Raw genomic sequence first — 22,276 nt, forward strand, 5'->3', positions numbered from 1 at the left:
AAGTGGGAGCATGGGTAGACAATATGGAGAAGTGGGATGGTGGATGTTTCTGGTCGATAAGGGGGTGTTAGTGTGAAGGCCCCGTCTCACATAGCGAGATCGCTAGCGAGATCGCTGCTGAGTCACAAGTTTTGTGACGCAACAGCGACCTCCATAGCGATCTCGCTATGTGTGACACGTACCAGCGATCAGGCCCCTGCTGCGAGATCGCTGGTCGTGTCGGAATGGCCTGGACCTTTTTTTGGTCGTTGAGGCCCCGCTGACATTGCTGAATCGGTGTGTGTGACACCGATCCAGCGATGTCTTCACTGGTAACCAGGGTAAACATCGGGTTACTAAGCGCAGGGCCGCGCTTAGTAACCCGATGTTTACCCTGGTTACCAGCGTAAATGTAAAAAAAAACAAACAGTACATACTCGCCTTCTGATGTCCGTCAGGTCCCTTGCCGTCTGCTTCCTGCTCTCACTGACTGCCGGCCGTACAGTGAGAAGTGAGAGCACAGCAGTGACGTCACCGCTGCGCTCTGCTCTCACTGTATGGCCGGATCTCAGTCAGAGCAGGAAGCAGACGGCAAGGGACCTGGACACCGAAAGGCGAGTATGTACTGTTTGTTTTTTTTGGTAACCAGGGTAAACATCGGGTTACTAAGCGCGGCCCTGCGCTTAGTAACCCGATGTTTACCCTGGTTACCCGGGTGCTGCAGGGGGACTTCGGCATCGTTGAAGACAGTTTCAACGATGCCGAAGTCGTTCCCCTGATCGTTGGTCGCTGGGGAGAGCGGTCTGTGTGACAGCTCCCCAGCGACCACACAGCGACTTACCAACGATCACGGCCAGGTCATATCGCTGGTCGTGATCGTTGGTAAATCGCTTAGTGAGACGGGGCCTTGAGGAGCAGGCACAGTATGGTGGAGGCAGTGTGCAGCTGGCACAAAGTGTAAGAGGGCACAGTATAGAGAGGTGGGAGCGTTGGAAGTGTGGTGGATGGGGGTATGCAGATGTGTTAGCTGGGAGTTAAGGTACCGTCACATTAAGCGACGCTGCAGCGATAGCGACAGCGATGCAGATCGCTGCAGCGTCGCTGTTTGGTCGCTGGAGAGCTGTCACACAGACAGCTCTCCAGCGACCAACGATGCCGAGGTCCCCGGGTAACCAGGGTAAGCATCGGGTTGCTAAGCGCAGGGCCGCGCTTAGTAACCCGATGTTTACCCTGGTTACCAGCGTAAAAGTTAAAAAAACAAACAGTACATGCTCACCTGCGTGTCCCCCAGCCTCTGCTTCCTGACACTGACTGAGCTCCGGCCCTAACAGCAGAGCGGTGACGTCACCGCTGTGCTTTCACTTTCAGTTTAGGGCCGGCGATCAGTCAGTGTCAGGAAGCAGAGGCTGGGGGACGCGCTGGTGAGTATGTGCTGTTTGTTTTTTTAACTTTTACGCTGGTAACCAGGGTAAACATCGGGTTACTAAGCGCGGCCCTGCGCTTAGTAACCCGATGTTTACCCTGGTTACCAGTGTAAAATATCGCTGGTATGGTTGCTTTTGCTGTCAAACACGGCGATACATGGCGACCTAGCGACCAAATAATGTGCAGACCTTCTAGCAGCGACCAGCAATTTCACAGCGGGATTCTGATCGCTGCTGCGTGTCAAATACAGCGATATCGCTCCCTAGGACGCTGCAACGTCACAGATCGCTGGCGACGTTGCTTAGTGTGACGGTACCTTTAGTGAATGAGAACAGTATGTCAAGATGGACGCATGGTGGGAAAGTACACAGAACAAAAACTTTCCCAGTGGGGCTGACCAACTTTCATCTAATGAGTATGGAGGCCCAAGCACTGCACAGACTGGTGACAATGCATCAATGAGAACAGGACTGGCAACGTATGTGTGTGCAGTCAGAAAGCAAACAAACCTTTGGAAAATGGCAAAGAATTAAAGAAAAATATGTTAGCGTACCGTCACACATTGAAATTTTCATCGCTGCGACGGCACGATTCGTGACGTCGCAGCGTCGTATACTCATCGCTCCAGCGTCGTAGACTGCGGTCACACGTTGCAATCACGGCGCTGGAGCGATGCCGAAGTCCCCGGGTAACCAGGGTAAACATCGGGTAACTAAGTGCAGGGCCGCGCTTAGTAACCCGATGTTTACCCTGGTTACCAGCGTAAACGTAAAAAAACAAACCGTACATACTCACCAGTCGGTGTCCTTCAGGTCCCTTGCCGTCTGCTTCCTGCTCTGAGTGCAGCCGTACAGTGAGCAGAGCGCAGCACCGCTGCGATCTGCTCTCACTTTCCGGCCGGCACTCAGAGCAGGAAGCAGACGGCAAGGGACCTGAAGGACACCGACTGGTGAGTATGTACGGTTTGTTTTTTTACGTTTACGCTGGTAACCAGGGTAAACATCGGGTTACTAAACGCGGCCCTGCGCTTAGTTACCCGATGTTTACCCTGGTTACAAGCGAAGACATCGCTGGATCGCTGTCACACACAACGATCCAGCGATGTCAGCGGGTGATCAAGCGACGAAAGAAAGTTCCAAACGATCTGCTACGACGTACGATTCTCAGCAGGGTGTCTGATCGCAGTAGCGTGTCAGACACAGCAATATCGTAACGATATCGCTAGAACGTCACGAATCGTAACGTCGTAGCGATGGAAATTTCAATGTGTGACGGTTAGAAAGTTGTAGAACTTCTCATATATACTGTGATTTATAGGGTTAAAAAAATGTAAACCCTTATTAGCAGTCAAGAAATTGGTGGCAATGATTTCTCATCAGTGGCTACCAGTGTAATCTGGATGAATACAGGCTCAGCCTCATCACTACTTTTCTCACTTCTTTACAGGTTGCAAAACAAAACCCCCATTAACTCCAGATATTAATTCCAGTCTGCTTCCTCATCGCAGATCTGGCACGGCCATTGTGTCCACAGCGCACAGTTCTGACCACTCGTTAGTGACTATGGAGGTCTCTGAACTGATCAGAAGTCGGGAGAATTTCATCATTCGGTAAATTTTAGCAGCTGCCATGAAATGTGTAGACGGGGCCATACAATACTAATCTGGGTACAACTTCCGACCGCAGCTCTGTGTTACTGTGACCTGGAAGAAGCAGAAAGCTCTTAATCCCAAAAGAGAAAGACACAACCTGCTTAACCCCTTCTCTGTGCCTCTTAATCCTGCCAGGAGGGCGGACTTCACATCATTTCCCTCCGGAGCCTTGTGACCCAGCATTGTTCTAAGTGTCGCCGGTCTGACTAGAAGTACCGGAGCACAGCGGCATTAATGGCCTGTGCTGCTGAGAAGCCGCCATAACACAAGCTGGGAGGAGGCGCCGCACCTTATCCCGGTGTGACTGCAGGAAACGCACACTTACGCTCAGCAGATGGAGCAGAGTGGGGTCGGCTTTTTGGCTTTCATATCCCAACTTTCGTGTAGGTGCCTGAGCGTTAGGTTGGTTTTCTATTTAATCACCACAATATTTAGACCCCCCCGCTCAGGACCAATTAATTTTTTTAACCTTTCCTTAAAGATCGTTGTTTGTCCTTCCCTTTACCAGGGTGAGAGTAAGGCTACTTTCACACTAGCGTCGCGCACTGCACGTCGCTATGCGTCGTTTTGGAGAAAAAACGCATCCTGCAAAATTGCTTGCAGGATGCGTTTTTTCTCCATTGACTTGCATTAGCGACGCAGTGCGACGCATTGCCACACGTCGCAACCGTCGTGCGACGGTTGCGTCGGACCGTCGCCACCAAAAAACGTTGCTTGTAACGTTTTTTGGTGTATCGTTCCCGTCTTTTCCGACCGCACATGCGCGGCCGGAACTCCGCCCCCGCCTCCCCGCACCTCACAATGGGGCAGCGGATGCGTTGAAAAACAGCATCCGCTGCCCCCGTTGTGCGGCGCTTGCACAGTATGCGTTGGTGCGCTGCAACGTCGCATTGCGATGTGCAGTGCACGGTGCTAATGTGAAAGTAGCCTTACTGAAACAGGTGAAAAGAAAATTACTGAAACAGTGGCACCATGGAAGCCGCCTGCCTGACTGGCTGCCAGCAACAGGGCCCCAAAAGCCGCCCACCTGACTGGCTGCTCAACACGGCACCACAGACGCTGCCCACCTGACTGGCTGCAGTCAGCGGGGCCATAGAAGCCCCTCACCTGACTGGCTGCTCACTGTGGCACCCCAGAAGTTGCCCACCTGACTGTGTGCTAACAGTGGCGCCACAGAAGCCGCCCACGTGACTAGCTGCTCACTGTGGCACCACAGAAGCCGCCCGCCTGACTGGTTGCTCACAGTGGCACCCCAGAAGCGGTCCACCTGACACTATGCCCACAGCAGCAGCTACCCAAAGCTGTGCCACAGAAGCCATTCGCCTACCCACAGCAGTGCCACAGAAGCCACTCGCCTGCCCACAGCAGTACCACAGAAGCCACTCACCTGCCCACATAAGTGCCACAGAAGCCACTCACCTGCCCACAGCAGCGCCACAGAAGCCACTCGCTTGCCCACAGCAGTGCCACAGAAGATACCTGCGACTGCCCACAGAAGTGCCACAGAAGCCACTTGCCTGGCCAAGGCAAAGCCACAAAAGCCACTTGCATGCCCACAGAAGCCACTCGCCTGCCCACTGCAGTACCACAGAAGCCACCTGCCTGCCCACAGCAGTGCCACAGAGGCCGCCGCCTACCCACAGCAGTGCCACAGAAGCCACTTGCTGACAGCAGTGCCACAGAAGCCCCAGATAACTGCTCCACTTTACAATTTACAGCAGCTTTTCCTCTCCTGGGAAGCAGACAGGCCCTACCCCAGTGCTAGGGGCCACTGACCACCTGGATCCTAGGTTTGGAAGACGCATTAAAACAGACTGATAGCTCTTCACTGTGGAAGGCTCTCGCCTCTGTGAAACTCATCTCTCAGCATGCTCCGACAGCCACAGGCTGGGAGTTGTAGTTCCATAACAGATGGAGGGCGGCAGGGTTACACAGCCAGCAGTATCCCACACAGGAGCAGACAATAGGCCAAAATACAGAGTTGTTTCTGCCTCAGTGCCTTTAACCCTTCAGTTACTGCACAGAACCATGGAGATAATCTGACACTACACCCCACAGAGGTGAAGGCACCGTCTACACACAGCAAGTCGCCTGCACCAGGGACAGCGCTCACCCACTAGCCCTCAGGAAGCAGAGACTACAATGGGGGGCGCTCTGCACAGGATAGCAACTTACTGAACCAGTGTTTGAAGAAGTTGGGCAGCTCCATGCTGTCCTCTCTGAAGGCGCCTTCTCCTCTGGAGCCCAGCCTGGAGCTTCCTGGCCCTGGGGTGGGGGAGAAGAGTCACATGACCAGGCCCTTCCTACACAAACAGGCAGTCCTCCAGCCTATCCTACCTCAGCCTTAACCCTAAGGATACCGAATCATGGCCGCCATGTGAGCCTCCCCTCCCCCTGGGGCTGAGCTGTACAGAGGGAGATTAGGAAAGTCATGGAAAGGAAAACCCTGAAACCAGTCAGAGAAAAAGCACAAGCGACCTGAGAAGGATTATAGGACTGCGGACACTTACAGAAGGAGTGTGCACACCCTGCCACCATGCACAGCAGCCCTAGCAATGCTGGGACTTGTAGTGCAGATTGTTTAGTTGTGTAACGATGCTGAAGTTGGTTTCTTATTCAGCAGTTTCTTATTCGGCTATTTTTTATTTTCTGTTTTTTTCAGGTTTTTCAATAAAAATAAACCATTCTAAGTATATAATATTATGCGGTCATGTGCCCTCTTGTGAATACACTTACAAACAGATAAAAATATTAGAAGGCTGGCACAAAAATGGGCATCAAAGTGGGCACTGAGGTATGGTATTAAAGGTGTTAAATGGCTTTGTGCCACTGATCTGACACCTGACTTGCATACCTTGTGATGCCACACATCAAGTTCCTGTCAATCCAGCCTGGCACAAATGGGTTCTGGGCATCAGAACTGGCATCAAAGTGGGCAGAGAACCAATTTTCACACATGCGAATAAATAACAGCTATTTTTAAGGGGTTAAATGCCTTTGTGCCACTTATTAAACACCTGATTTACATACCTACTGATGCCCGACATGAAATCCATGTCACTCCAGCCTGGCACAAATGTGTTCTGGGCATCAAAACTGGCATCAAATGGGGCAAATCGCCCATTTTCACTGATTTGAATAAGTAACAGCTATTTTTAAGCGGTTAAATGCCTTTGTGCCACTAATCTAACACCTGATTTACATACCTACTGATGCCCCACATGAAATCCATGTCACTGCAGCCTGGCACAAATGGGTTCTGGGCATCAGAACTGGCATCAAAGTGGGCAAATTGCACATTTTCACAGATTTGAATAAGTAACAGCTATTTTTAAGGGGTTAAATGCCTTTGTGCCACTGATTTAACACCTGATTTACATATTTACTGATGCCCCACATGAAATCCATGTCACTCCAGCCTGGCACAAATGGGTTCTGGGCATCAAAACTGGCATCAAAGTGGGCAAATCACCCATTTTCACAGATTTGAATAAGTAACTGATGTTTTTAAGGGGTTAATTGCCTTTGGGCCACTGATCTGACACTTAAAATACACAGAAAGTGATGCCCTGCATCAAACCCAGGTCCCTTCAGCCTGGCCCAAATGTTTTCTGGGCATCAGAACTGGCATCAATTTAGGCAAACAGCCCATTTTCGCAGATTTGAATAAGTAACTGATGTTTTTAAGGGGTTAAATGCCTTTGGGCCACTGATACCACAGTGCATACATATAAAACAGGGAGCCCCACATCAAAAACAGGTCTCTTCAGCCTGGCCCAAATGGGTTCTGGGCATCAGAACTGGCATCAAAGTGGGCAAACAGCCCATTTTCACATATTTGAATAAGTAAGTGATTTTTTAAGAGGTTAAATGACTTTGGGCCACTGATCTGACACCATTATGACATGCATTTTGATGCCCTGCATGAAATTCATGTCACTTTAGCTTTTCCCAAATGGGTTCTGGCCGTGAGAATTGGCATCAAAGTTGGCATTGATTTTAATGATTTGAATAAGTAACTGAATTTTAAGGGGTTAAATGACCTTGGCCACTGATCTCACACCACTATTACATACACATTCTGGAGACACACTAGCGATTTACACACTAGGAAAGTCTGACGAGTGCAATGCAAGTGTCATGTGAGTGTCAGGCGTTTCTTGTGCGAGTACAATCTGACTTCTCACACCTAACACCCGATCTACATCCGACTGCAGTGCGATTTTAACATGAGATTTTACATACAGAAATGTTATTAATCATTTACACATAGTTTTAAAACGTAATATTCTTCAAAATGTATATATATATTCTAGATAGATAGATAGATTAAAAGCCGGCAAATAAACAGCCACGTACATTTTAATCAGAGTGACAGGTTAGATTACGATAGAATAGAGATATACACATAGAATAAATGTGTGGTGTGTGTGTGTGTGTATACATATATACAGTATATATATACAGTGGTGTTCAAAAGTCCTGCATAGGTATAGGATAAATTGATTTTTCAAGTTTTAAACGTTTTCTGTCGAATATCTTCGATGCTAATATGACATATTATATATGGTTTTGTTCAGAATACAATTTTGCATTCTCTCCCTGTAATATTTTTAGCTTTTGAAGCAGTTTTGCCTGATATTATTGCAACAATATGGGAATTGAAAGCACAACTAAATATTGTACAGCTTCAGATCCAAAATTAGCCAATCACAGATGAGGTTCTTGTGACCAATCATAACCTGGATATGGCAGCCAATCACATTACATCCCATCTGCTGCTTTGTTTGTTTGTTTTATCTGTTGGTCTATCTAGTGAATCATACTGTAGAGTTTTATGATGGGAGCCTTCAGATTTTTGTCAGCGGAGGATCGTGTGCGAGTTGTGGTGCTACATGAAGAGGGTTATACTGGCCCCCAGATCGCAAGGAAGGTCGGCTGTAATCAGAGTACAGTCGTAAGAATTTTGCAGAAACATAAGCAGCTTGGAATTACCCAGGACAGGCCCAGATCTGGTCGGCCCAGAAAGTCAACTAAAAGGGAGGATAGAGTACTCATAAGAACATCCCTTGCCAATCGAAAACTCACCTCTCCTCAACTTCTGCGAGAATGGCAAGAAAAGTGCAATATTGAGGTAGCAACATCAACTGTTAGGAAGAGATGTTTGGAAGCAGGATTGAGAGGGTGCAAGGCCCGAAAGAAGCCATTGATGACATCCATACAAAGACAAAGGCGAAAACTGTGGGCATTGAAATATTTAAAATGGAGGAAGGAGGAGTGGGAAAAAGTGCTATTTAGTGATGAAAGCACTTTTTGCATTTTAGGAAATGATGGCAAGTCTTATGTGAGAAGGTTCCCACATGAAGAGTACAAGCCAGAGTGTTTGAGCTTCTCTGTGAAACATCCGATGAAAGTAATGGTCTGGGGCTGTACGGCAGCCAATGGTGTTGGAAGGCTTCATATTGTGGAGGGTATGGTTAATGCAAAAAAATACATAGACATCCTTAATAAGAAAATGCTTCCTTCTGCTCAACACCTCTTTTCAGGGGATTACATCTTCCAGGATGATAATGCTCCTTGTCACAGAGCTAAAGGCCCCGTCTCACATAGCGATTTACCAACGATCACGACCAGCGATACGACCTGGCCGTGATCGTTGGTAAGTCGCTGTGTGGTCGCTGGGGAGCTGTCACACAGACAGCTCTCTCCAGCGACCAACGATCAGGGGAACGACTTCGGCATCGTTGAAACTGTCTTCAACGATGCCGAAGTCCCCCTGCAGCACCCAGGTAACCAGGGTAAACATCGGGTTACTAAGCGCAGGGCCGCGCTTAGTAACCCGATGTTTACCCTGGTTACCAAAAAAAACAAACAGTACATACTCGCCTTTCAGTGTCCCTTGCCGTCTGCTTCCTGCCCTGACTGAGCCGCCGTACAGTGAGAGCAGAGCGCAGCGGTGACGTCACTGCTGTGCTCTCACTTTACGGCGGCTCAGTCAGAGCAGGAAGCAGACGGCAAGGGACCTGACGGACATCAGATGGTGAGCATGTACTGTTTGTTTTTTTTTACATTTACGCTGGTAACCAGGGTAAACATCGGGTTACTAAGCACGGCCCTGCGCTTAGTAACCCGATGTTTACCCTGGTTACCAGTGAAGACATCGCTGGATCGGTGTCACACACACCGATTCAGCGATGTCAGCAGGTCCTCAACGACCAAAAAAAGGTCCAGGCCATTCCGACACGACCAGCGATCTCACAGCAGGGGCCTGATCGCTGGTACGTGTCACACATAGCGAGATCGCTACTGAGGTCGCTGTTGCGTCACAAAACTTGTGACTCAGCAGCGATCTCGCTAGCGATCTCGCTATGTGAGACGGGGCCTTAAGACAGTAACGGAAAGGAAAAAAAAGAACAAGGTGGCTACTATTGACTGGCCAGCTCAGTCCCCGGACCTCAATCCAATTGAAAATTTGTGGCACAAGGTATCATTAGAGATATCTAGAAAACAGCCAAGGACCAAGAGTGAGTTGATTGAGGCTCTGATACAGGCCTGGAACCACATCATCACTCGTGAACATCTGCAGAAGCTTGTTCACTCAATGCCACAGAGATGCAAGCTGGTGCTCAAGAGCAAAGGCTGGCCAATAAAGTATTAGAAGCTAAAGATGCACTCTAAAGGCCCTTTTCAGGACTCTGAATTAAATAAAAAATAAAAAATCTTAAAAAGTTAAATTTAAGTCTGTGTGAACTTGCATTGGAAGTTAATGAACTTAGAAACCTGTTCACCATTCTACACACTGTACTGGTGTAGGTATGGTTATGCTGTAAAAAAAATTATCAAAAATGCGCATACCATAACAATTTATACACTTGGGACATTCAAAAATGAGTATGGCATACGATGAGGGATTACAAAAACATAGTTTCACTGTAGAGATGCAGAAGTATGAAACATAGTTTTCTTCACGCCTATGCAGGACTTTTGAACACCATTATATATATATATATATATATATATATATATATATATATATATATATATATATATATATATATATATATATATATATATATATATATATTATAACGCTGATAGCGTCACTCTGTCCAAAGCCTTTATAGACTGCGCAAGCGCGACGCGTCTGCACAGTCTGGATCCCACAGTGTGACGCATCCGGGGAGGAGGATTGTGGCCCAGGAGATCGCGGTATGAGTAAGCACTGAACGCATACCGCTATCTCCAACGGAGAAGCAGAGACGCACCAGGAGGGTGAGTATGAAGGGGGAGGGTGAGCCATGCTATATTCACCTGTCCCCGTTCCACCGCCGGGTCTTCCGCATCCTCTGGCTGTGACGTTCAGGTCATAGGGCGCGATGACGTGGTCAGTGCGCGCCCCCTGCCTCAACAGTCACAGCCAGAGGACACGGATGACAGAGTGGCGCGCGGCGGTGGAACAGGGACAGGTGAATATCGCAAGTGACGGGGCATGCGACAGAGCAGGAAGAGACACCACGCCAGTAATCAATCCAATAAAATTTATCGGAACAGGGAACTGGGACAACACAAATCAAAGTAATTCTGCAGCGTCCGTAATTAGTCTACAATGAGTCCACACAAAGGGAGCAGATCCGGGGGCGCCACCTGGCAATCCGAAGCCAGGGAAAAGAAAAATAATCCTGGGATGGGTTTACTGGATCCAGCAGATGAGGGACACAACACCATTCCACGTGGCAGCTTTTAATCCTCCACACACGGGCACCAGGATCTCGCCTCAGTATACGATCCCAGCCCTTCGCAAGTCACCACACAATTGAATCAGCCAACACATGAGTCTATTGTTCTGTGTCCTGGGATCCATCCCTCCATGAGGGAAAGCTCCCCCTTCTGGTTGTTGACTCAAGCCTGATTACATAGCAGTCCAGGGACACAGGCCGGGGGAGGGACACGCTGTTACACCGGGGGCCTTAGCCAGCGGCGACTCCAGCACCTGACCCCCATAGTGCGCTGGTGTTCCCGCCTGCTTAGGCACTCGGCGCCCAGCGACGAGAGGTGAGTCTGTCATTTTTTTTTTTTTAAATCGCAGCATCAGCATACGGGGCATATTATGCTATGGAGCATCTTATGGGGGCCATCAACGATGGGAGCAGCACATGACAGAATGGGGGCGCAGAATGGGTGCAGCACATTACAGAATGGGGCGCAGGATGGGAGCAGCACATGACAGAATGGGGGCACAGGATGGGAGCAGCACATGACAGAATGGGGGCGCAGAATGGTTGCAGCACATGACAGAATGGGGGCGCAGGATGGGAGCAGCACATTACAGAATGGGGGCGCAGAATGGGAGCAGCACATGACAGGATGGGGCGCAGGATGAAAGCAGCACATGACAGGATGGGGGCGCAGGATGGGAGCAGCACATTACAGGATGAGGGCACAGGAAAAGAGTAGCACATGACAAGATGGAGGCGCACAAAACAGGATGAGGGCGCAGGATGGGGCTGCACATGACAGGAAGGGGGCGCAGGATGGGAGCAGCGTATGACAGGATGGGGGTGCAAGATGGTAGCAGCACATGACAAGATTAGGGGGCAGGATGGAAGAGGCGCATACCAGGATGGAGACCATATACCAATATAAATGCTCGCCACCCGGGCGTAGAACAGGTTCAATAGCTAGTGGGTGTGTGTATATATATATATATATATATATCTCTAACGCCAAGAAGACCAAAAACGAACGGCACTGTCTGTGAAACGAGGTTATCCAAAAATTTCGGGTTCAGGTATTAATGAATAATAGTCCTAGCATCAGCCATGCATCAAGATCATAGGTGCTCTTCTGAAAATACACGAAAATCCATGACCATATGCAAGAAGAAAGAGAAGGCACTCACCGATCTAAAATTCCCAACTTTATTTCATCTTCATGTTAAAAAAATACTGACCCGTGGAAGCGCAAGCACAAACGGCCGTCGTCTATCCCTGCTCACAAGAACTCCGCTCCTCACTCCCCCGGCCATGGAATTTTTTTAACATTAAGATGAAATAAAGTTGGGAAATTTAGATCGGTGAGTGCCTTCTCTTTCTTCTTGCATATGGTTATATATATATATATATATATATATATATATATATATATATATATATATATATATATATATATATACATATATATATATATACATATATATATATAGATCAAAAAGAGAGGCAGCACTCCATTTTCAAAAAGGTGCAGGATTTATTCAAATCCACATGTCTGTGCTGACATGTGGATTTGAATAAATCCTGCACCTTTTTGAAAATGGAGTGCTGCCTCTCTTTTTGATCTATATTGAATGCTGACGACCAGTGGACGGGTTGCCTGGAGGCTTTGCACCCTAAGATAAGTTACACCAGTGTGCTGTTCCGTTTTTACTATATATATATATATATATATATATATATATATATATATATATATATATATATATATATATATATATATATATATATATACACTGTATATATATAGTCTTTATATTGCAGAGAGAGATACATAGAAGAATAGCCGGTAATTCATTTGTCAGCCTCTCTAAAATCACTGCTGGAGCAGACAGGATAGAAGACATGGTTTACATACACTAAGTAGATGCAGAATAGTTAGATATGTACTGTATATGTCAGTGATCAATACAATTAGTATAGTGTGTGTGCAAATTAGAGGACATGTATGTAATTAATAAAAGATTATTTTGGGGGGAAAAAATGTTGCGGGCTCCCGCATAATTTTCCAATCCAGAGAGGGAAAGCCAGCGACTGGAGGCCAATGTTTATAGCCTAAGAAGGGGTTAATACCCATGGATCTCCCCAGGCTATGAATATGAGCCCACAGCTGTATTTTTAGTGTTTACTGGCTATTAAAATAGGGTGGCCCCCCAAAAATGACATGGGGTACCCTTATAATTAAATTCCAGAAAAAGCTATGCAGACAGCTGCGGGCTGATATTCATAGCCTAGGAAGGGGCCATGGATATTGACCCCTCATGGCTACAAACACTAGCTCTCAGCCTCCCCAGAAATGTCGCATTTTTAAGATTCACCAATTTCAGCACTTAGCCTCTCTCTTCCCGCTGCCCTGTATCGGTGGTATATGGGGTAATAGTTTGGGGGTTGATGTGACCTTTATATTGTAAGGTCACATCAAGCCCGGCTTAGTAATGGAGAAGTGTCAAGAAGACACTTATCCATTGCTAATCCTATAGTTGTTACAGGTTCAATAAAGACGCAGCCAGGATAAAGTCTTTTAATGAAATAAAACACTAAACACAGTTTTTCATCCTTATTATGCAGCTAATACATACAACGCCCTTGTTCTCCTGTAATTAAAAAAAACCAAAAACAAAAACCCAACAATATACCATACCTGTCAGTCGTTCTGTCCCACGCAGTAATCAATATCTGGGGAAAATACAGTTTGCAACTAGGAGCGGTGCTGAAATGCAACCGCCATGGCTGCAAACTACTGGGGAATGAGGAGATGCTGCCAGTGCAGCTACAGAGACTAGTGCTGATGTCACATAGTCTGCCCTCCCTTCCGGCTTGAACTGCAATGAACTCTGCAGCGTGGGAAAATGAACTGGCATTTTCCCACGCTCCAGAGTTCAGCGCGGGTCAGGCAAGCAGGGAGGGTAGACTCAGTGACTTCACCGCTAGTCACTGAGGCTGCGCTGGCAGCATCTCCTCATTCCCCAGTAATTTGCAGCTGGGCTGGTAGCATCTTAGCACAGTCCTGGTTGCAAACTGTATTTTCCCCAGATATGGATTACTGCGTGGGACAGAACAACGGACAGGTATATTGTTGTTTTGTTTTTTTTATTCATTACAGGAGATCTATAGGATTAGTAATGGATAGCTGTCTTATTGACACCTCTCCATTACTAAGCCGGGCTTGATGTGACCTTACAATTCAAAGGTCACATCAACCACCCAACTATTACCCCATTGCCACCGCTACAGGGCAGTGGGAAGAGAGAGGCTAAGTGCCATAATTGCCATAAATCATGCAGCTGCGTCAACAAAAACTAAATCTCTGAGCAGTCACAAATACTCGGAGATTTCCCGAGCAACAAGTATATACGCTCATCACTATTAACTACCTGCAAAAAATACTTGATGAACTTTCGATAGTAGTTTGCAAACCCCAAGAAGCGTTGCAAATAGTGATGAGCTCGGTGGTCTCCCGAGTATTTGTGACTGCTCAGAGATTTAGTTTTTGTTGATGCAGCTGCATACTGTATGGCTGCTAGCCAGCCTGAGTACATGTGGGGGTTGCCTGTTTGCCAGGGAATCCCCACATGTAATCAAGCTGTCTAGTAGCTGTAAATCATGCAGCTGCGGCAAGGAAAACTAAATCTCTGATCAGACATAAATACTTGGAGACCACCCGAGTGTGCTCGGGAAAACCCAAGTAACGAGTATACTCACTCATCACTAGTTGCAAACCCTTCAAGTCACGGGGCTGAACCCAATCACTAACAGCCTGCACCTTCTTGGGATCCATGTGAAACCCCTCATTGGAAACAATCAAACCCAAAAATGATAACTCCTGTACAAAAAATTAACATTTCAAATTTTGAAAAAAGTAGTTTTTCCCTGAGTCTATGAAGGACAGTACGCGAATAGTGAAAATGGGTTTCACTGTCAGGGGAGTAAACCAAGATGTCGTCAAGGTAAATAATCGCAAAGTGACCGATCAGATCAGCAAACACAATATTAATAAAATTGTGAAAAATGGCCAGGGGTGTTTGTTAGCCCGAAGGACGTAAAAAGATTCTCAAAAAGAACTTCTCACGTGAGAAACGCCGTCTTCCACTCGTCTCCCTCTCAAACACTTATCCAATTATAGGCTCCCCACAAATCCAACTTTGAAAATCATTTGGCCCCAGACAACTGGTTACACAAGTCAGGAATGAGAGGAAGTGGGTAAGTGTTTCTCACAGTGATTTTGTTGAGTTCCCGAAAGTCGAGGCAAGGACTCAAACCACCATGTTTTTTCTTTACAAAGAAAAAGCCAGCTGCCATAGGAGAAACATAAGGGCGGATATGCCCCTTACGAAGACTCTCGGCAATATACTCCTTCATGGCCAGCCGCTCAGGACAAGACAGATTAAATTGATGGCACAATTAAAAGATGGATGTGGCGGTAGAACCTCAGCCTTGCTTTCAGAGAACACGTCTTCAAAGACCTTCAGGTACTCCGGAATAGCTTCCAGACCGACAGACAACACAGATACACACTTCAAGGACTTAGATAAGGACCATTGAACAATTTCCTCAGTAACCCAGTTAATAACAGGGTTTTGATGCTGTAACCAAGGCATTCCCAACACCAACTCACTATATTTGCCCACTTTTATGCTAATTCTGGTGCCCAGAAGCCATTTGGGCTAGGCTGGAGGGACCTGGGTTTGATGCAGGGCATCGCTATTTGTGTATTTTAAGTGTCAGATCAGTGGCCCAAAGCCATTTAACCCCTTAAAAACAGCAGGTCCCTATTCAAATCTGTTAAAATTGGCTGTTTGCCCAGTTTGATGACAGTTCTGATGCCCAGAACTAATTAGGGCCAGGCTGAAGAGACCTGGTTTTATTGTGGGGCTCCCTGTTCTATATGTATGCACTCTGGTATCAGTGGCACAAAGGAATTTAACCCCTTAAAAACACCACTTACTTATTCAAATCTGTGAAAATGGGCTGTTTGCCCACTTTGATGCCAGTTCTGGTGCCCAGAACCCATTTGGGCCAGGCTGGAGAGACCTGGGTTTGATGCAGGGCATCACTGTCTGTGTATTTTAAGTGTCGTATTAGTGGCCCAAAGGCATTTAACCCCTTAAAAACATCAGTTATTTATTCAAATCTGTGAAAATGGGCTGTTTGCCCACTTTGATGCCAGTTCTGGTGCCCAGAACCCATTTGGGCCAGGCTGGAGAGACCTGGGTTTGATGCAGGGCATCACTGTCTGTGTATTTTAAGTGTCTTATTAGTGGCCCAAAGGCATTTAACCCCTTAAAAACATCAGTTACTTATTCAAATCTGTGAAAATGGGCTGTTTGCCCACTTTGATGCCAGTTCTGGTGCCCAGAACCCATTTGGCCAAGGCTGGAGAGACCTGTGTTTGATGCAGGGCATCACTTTCTGTGTATTTTAAGTGTCAGATCAGTGGCCCAAAGGCAATTAACCCCTTAAAAACATCAGTTACTTATTCAAATCTGTGAAAATGGGCTGTTTGCCCACTTTGATGCCAGTTCTGGTGCCCAGAACCCATTTGGGCCAGGCGGGAGAGACCTGGGTTTGATGCAGGGCATCACTGTCTGTGTATTTTAAGTGTCGTATTAGTGGCCTAAAGGCATTTAACCCCTTAAAAACATCAGTTACTTATTCAAATCTGTGAAAATGGGCTGTTTGCCCACTTTGATGCCAGTTCTGGTGCCCAGAACCCATTTGGGCCAGGCGGGAGAGACCTGGGTTTGATGCAGGGCATCACTGTCTGTGTATTTTAAGTGTCAGATCAGTGGCCCAAAGGCATTTAACCCCTTAAAAACATCAGTTACTTATTCAAATCTGCGAAAATGGGCTGTTTGCCCACTTTGATGCCAGTTCTGGTGCCCAGAACCCATTTGTGCCAGGCTGGAGTGACATGGATTTCATGTGGGGCATCATTAAATATGTAAATCAGGTGTTAGATTAGTGGCACAAAGGCATTTAACCCCTTAAAAATAGCTGTTACTTATTCAAATATGTGAAAATGTACGATTTGCCCACTTTGATGCCAGTTCTGATGCCCAGAACTCATTTGTGCCAGGCTGAAGTGATTTGACTTTGATGTGGGGCATCACTAGGTATGTAAATCAGGTGTTAGATTAGTGGCACAAAGGAATTTAACCCCTTAAAAATTGCTGTTACTTATTCAAATCTGTGAAAATGTACGATTTGCCCACTTTGATGCCAGTTCTGATGCCCAGAACCCATTTGTGCCAGGCTGCAGTGACATGGATTTCATGTGGGGCATCAGTAGGTATGTAAATCAGGTGTTAGATCAGTGGCACAAAGGCATTTAACCCCTTAAATCATCAGTTACTTATTCAAATCTGTGAAAATGTGCAATTTGCCCAATTTGATGCCAGTTCTGATGCCCAGAACCCATTTGTGCCAGGCTGGAGTGACATGGAATTCATGTGCGGCATCAGTTGGTATGTAAATCAGGTGTTAGATTAGTGGCACAAAGGCATTTAACCCCTTAAAAATAGCTGTTACTTTTTCAAATCTGTGAAAATGGGTGATTTGAGTACTTTGATGCCAGTTTTGATGCCCAGAACCCATTTGTGCCAGGCTGGAGTGACATGGATTTCATGTGGGGCATCAGTAGGTATGTAAATCAGGTGTTAGATCAGTGGCACAAAGGCATCTAACCTCCTCAAAATAGCTGTTACTTATTCAAATCTGTGAAAATGTGCAATTTGCCCCCTTTGATGCCAGTTCTGATGCCCAGAACCCATTTGTGCCAGGCTGCAGTGACATGGATTTCATGTGGGGCATCAGTAGGTATGTAAATCAGGTGTTAGATTAGTGGCACAAAGGCATTTAACCCCTTAAAAATAGCTGTTACTTATTCAAATCTGTGAAAATGGGCGATTTGACCACTTTGATGCCAGTTCTGATGCCCAGAACCCATTTGTGCCAGGCTGCAGTGACATGGATTTCATGTGGGGCATCAGTAGGTATGTAAATCAGGTGTTAGATCAGTGGCACAAAGGCATTTAACCCCTCAAAAATAGCTGTTACTTATTCAAATCTGTGAAAATGGGCGATTTGACCATTTTGATGCCAGTTCTGATGCCCAGAACCCATTTGTGCCAGGCTGGAGTGACATGTATTTCATGTGGGGCATCAGTAGGTATGTAAATCAGGTGTTAGATCAGTGGCACAAAGGCATTTAACCCCTTAAAAATAGCTGTTACTTATTCAAATCTGTGAAAATGGGCGATTTGCCCGCTTTGATGCCAGTTTTGATGCCCAGAACCCATTTGTGCCAGGCTGAAGTGATTTGACTTTGATGTGGGGCATCACTAGGTATGTAAATCAGGTGTTAGATTAGTGGCACAAAGGCATTTAACCCCTTAAAAATAGCTGTTACTTATTCAAATCTGTGAAAATGTGCTATTTGCCCCCTTTGATGCCAGTTCTGATGCCCAGAACCCATTTGTGCCAGGCTAGATTGACTTGGATTTCATGTGGGGCATCAGTAGGTATGTAAATCAGGTGTTAGATCAGTGGCACAAAGGCATATAACCCCTTAAAAATAGCTGTTACTTATTCAAATCAGTGAAAATGGGCGATTTGCCCTATTTGATGCCAGTTTTGATGCCCAGAACACATTTGTGCCAGGCTGGAGTGACATGGATTTCATGTGGGGCATCAGTAGGTATGTAAATCAGGTGTTAGATCAGTGGCACAAAGGCATTTAACCCCTTAAAAATAGCTGTTACTTATTCAAATATGTGAAAATGTACGATTTGCCCACTTTGATGCCAGTTCTGATGCCCAGAACCCATTTGTGCCAGGCTGCAGTGACATGGATTTCATGTGGGGCATCAGTAGGTATGTAAATCAGGTGTTAGATCAGTGGCACAAAGGCATTTAACCCCTCAAAAATAGCTGTTACTTATTCAAATCTGTGAAAATGGGCGATTTGACCATTTTGATGCCAGTTCTGATGCCCAGAACCCATTTGTGCCAGGCTGGAGTGACATGTATTTCATGTGGGGCATCAGTAGGTATGTAAATCAGGTGTTAGATCAGTGGCACAAAGCTATTTAACCCCTTAAAAATAGCTGTTACTTATTCAAATCTGTGAAAATGGGTGATTTGCCCACTTTGATGCCAGTTTTGATGCCCCGAACCGATTTGTGCCAGGCTGCAGTGACTTGGATTTCATGTGGGGCATCAGTAGTTATGTAAATCAGGTGTTAGATTAGTGGCACAAAGCTATTTAACCCCTTAAAAATAGCTGTTACTTATTCAAATCTGTGAAAATGGGCGATTTGCCCCATTTGATGCCAGTTTTGATGCCCAGAACCCATTTGTGCCAGGCTGGATTGACAGGAACTTGATGTGTGGCATCACAAGGTATGCAAGTCAGGTGTCAGATCAGTGGCACAAAGCCATTTAACACCTTTAATACCATACCTCAGTGCCCACTTTGATGCCCATTTTTGTGCCAGCCTTCTAATATTTTTATGTTTTTAAGTGTATTCACAAGAGGGCACATGACCGCATAATATTATATACTTAGAATGGTTTATTTTTATTGAAAAACCTGAAAAAAACAGAAAATAAAAAATAGCCGAATAAGAAACTGCTGAATAAGAAACCAACTTCAGCATCGTAGTTGTGTAAAATGCAAAGTAATGAAAAGATTTGGGGCCGGGTTCATTATTACATTTGCTCCTTTATGTTTTATTTAGTTTTTATGGGGTGGGGGGGGGGGGGGGTCTGCCCTTTCTTCTTTTGCGCTTTAGACATTTACCTTGTGCCTTCTTTCAAGTGTATTTGACATTGCGGGTGCTGTCCGGGGATACCATATGTTTTCGGTGATTCATCAATTGCAACTTTAACCCCTTAATGACCGCCGATACGCCTTTTAACGGAGGCAGTTAAGGGTATTTATTCCTCAGCATATACAAACACCACACTAGAAAAGTGCACACTACATTCACCCTATAGATAATCCCTGACCTGAATGCCTGCCTGCGGAGGTTGGCACCCTATACAAGAATGGCGCCCCCGCTCAACGAGGACTGACCCTGCTGTCCTATTATGCCCACAGCAGTGCCACAGAGGCTGCCGCCTAAAAAATGTGCGATAAGTGTGCCCCACTGACCTGTACCTACGCTGAGCCCTGCCTGTACAGCGGAGGTTGGCACCCTACTTGTCAGCGGATATGGCGCCCCAGCTCAACCACGGCTGACCCTGGGAGACCGTTAACCCCAGTGATCAGTGAGCGGAGATAAAGGGTGCTTAGAAACCAATGACAAAACATAACACAATCTTCTGATATTCAAATTTTATCTTGAATTAGAAAAATACATATGATATACTGTAAAGTCAACAAGGCAGTCAAGAGGGGTAGTTATCATTTAGAGGTCATGCGACCTCTACACGTTTCACCACACGGCTCATTAGGAGGTTAGATAAATGGATGTTGAATGGTGCTAGGGCATGCTCCCGGTGAATACGAATATATATATATATATATATATATATATATATATATATATATATATATATATATATATATATATATATATATATATATATATATATATATATATATATATATACACACACACACACACATCTATACTAGATGGTGGCCCGATCTAACGCATCGGGTATTCTAGAATATGCATGTCCACGTAGTATTTTGCCCAGTCACGTAGTATAATGCTCCATGCAGTTATGGCCCCATAGATGTCCCATGTAATGCTCCATGCAGTTATGGCCCCATAGATGCCCCATATCATGCTCCATGCAGTTATGGCCCCATAGATGCCCCATATAATGCTCCATGCAGTTATGGCCCCATAGATGCCCCATATAATGCTCCATGCAGTTATGGCCCCATAGATGCCCCATATATTGCTCCATGCAGTTCTTTATGGCCCCATAGATGCCCCATATAATGCTCCATGCAGTTATGGCCCCATAGATGCCCCATATAATGCTCCATGCAGTTATGGCCCCATAGATGCCCCATATAATGCTCCATGCAGTTCTTTATGGCCCCATAGACGCTCCATACAGCATTGTGCCACATGTAATGCTGCTGCACTATAAAAAAAAAAATAAATAAATACATACTCACCTCTCATCGTTGCTCTTCAGCGTCCCGTCTCTCCGCACTGACTGATCAGGCAGAGGGCGGCGCGCACACTAATACGTCATCGCGCCCTCTGACCTGCACAGTCACTGCAAGAGGACGGGAAGACGGAGCGGCGCCCGGCGGATGGAACGCGTACAGGTGAATATGAAATACTCACCTGCTCCTGGAACTCCTAAGGCTGTCCCTGCCTGTCCCATGGTACCGCAGCTTCTTCGCGCCTGCGCGAGAAGGACCTGCTAGGACGTCACGGTCACATGACCGTGACCTCATGGCAGGTCCTTCTCGCGCAGGGCCTGTGATGACGTCGCAGTCACATGACCGTGACGTCATGGCAGGTCCCTCACGCATACCATCCTTGCCACCGAAACCTGCCGGCGGAAGGTGAGTATATAATAATTTTTAATTTTTTTTATTATTTCTAACATTAGATGTTTTTACTATTGACGCTGCATAGGCTGCATCAATAGTAAAAACTTGATCACACAGGGTTAATAGCGGCGGTAACAGTGTGAGTTACCCGCGGCATAACGCGGTCCGTTACCGCTGGCATTAACCCTGTGTGAGCGGTGACTGCGGGGAGTAAGGAGGGACTAATCGGACTGTGGCCGTCGCGTATTGGTCGTGGCAGCTATGACAGGCAGCTGGCGAGACCAGTCAGCGACTTGGATTCCATGACAGACGGAGGCCGCGACCAGTAAATATCCGTGACAGACAGACAGAAAGACGGAAGTGACCCTTAGACAGTTATATAGTAGATATATGAGGCATCGTGATTACTCGCTAATCACGCCCCCTGCACAGTAGCTCCGCCCCACCACATCACCACACACAATCCCGCCCCCACATCACCACACATAATCCTCCCCCCAACACATCACCACACAGAATCCCGCCCCCCCACTACATTACCACAGGTAATCCCGCCCCCCCACCACATTAGATAGCAATGAGCGAGCCGAGCGTTAGCTGGCTGGAAACAGCTAGTATATGTGTATATATGTGTGTGTATATATATATATATATATATATCTAACGCCAAGAAGACCAAAAACGAACGGCACTGTCTGTGAAACGAGGTTATCCAAAAATTTCGGGTTCAGGTATTAATGAATAATAGTCCTAGCATCAGCCATGCATCAAGATCATAGGTGCTCTTCTGAAAATACACGAAAATCCATGACCATATGCAAGAAGAAAGAGAAGGCACTCACCGATCTAAAATTCCCAACTTTATTTCATCTTCATGTTAAAAAAATACTGACCCGTGGAAGCGCAAGCACAAACGGCCGTCGTCTA

The 22,276-nt window shown here is 46.3% G+C and overlaps 1 protein-coding gene across 2 annotated transcripts in view; it reads right to left on the reverse strand.

The window, feature by feature from the left end:
- Window positions 1–22,276, reverse strand: part of NCK1 (NCK adaptor protein 1) — a 179,808-nt gene that overhangs the window by 37,809 nt on the left and 119,723 nt on the right. The window contains exon 1 of one of the 2 annotated variants that reach the window (XM_077291301.1): window positions 5,231–5,319. The exons of the other annotated variant lie outside the window; for it this stretch is intronic. Within the exon in view, the coding sequence (XP_077147416.1) occupies window positions 5,231–5,264 (34 nt within the window). The 5' untranslated portion in view covers window positions 5,265–5,319. Of the gene's footprint in view, window positions 1–5,230; window positions 5,320–22,276 lie in introns of those variants that run through there. 2 annotated transcript variants of the gene reach the window in all.

Source organism: Ranitomeya variabilis, chromosome 2 (assembly GCF_051348905.1).
Source record: "Ranitomeya variabilis isolate aRanVar5 chromosome 2, aRanVar5.hap1, whole genome shotgun sequence".
Classification (NCBI taxonomy): domain Eukaryota; kingdom Metazoa; phylum Chordata; class Amphibia; order Anura; family Dendrobatidae; genus Ranitomeya; species Ranitomeya variabilis.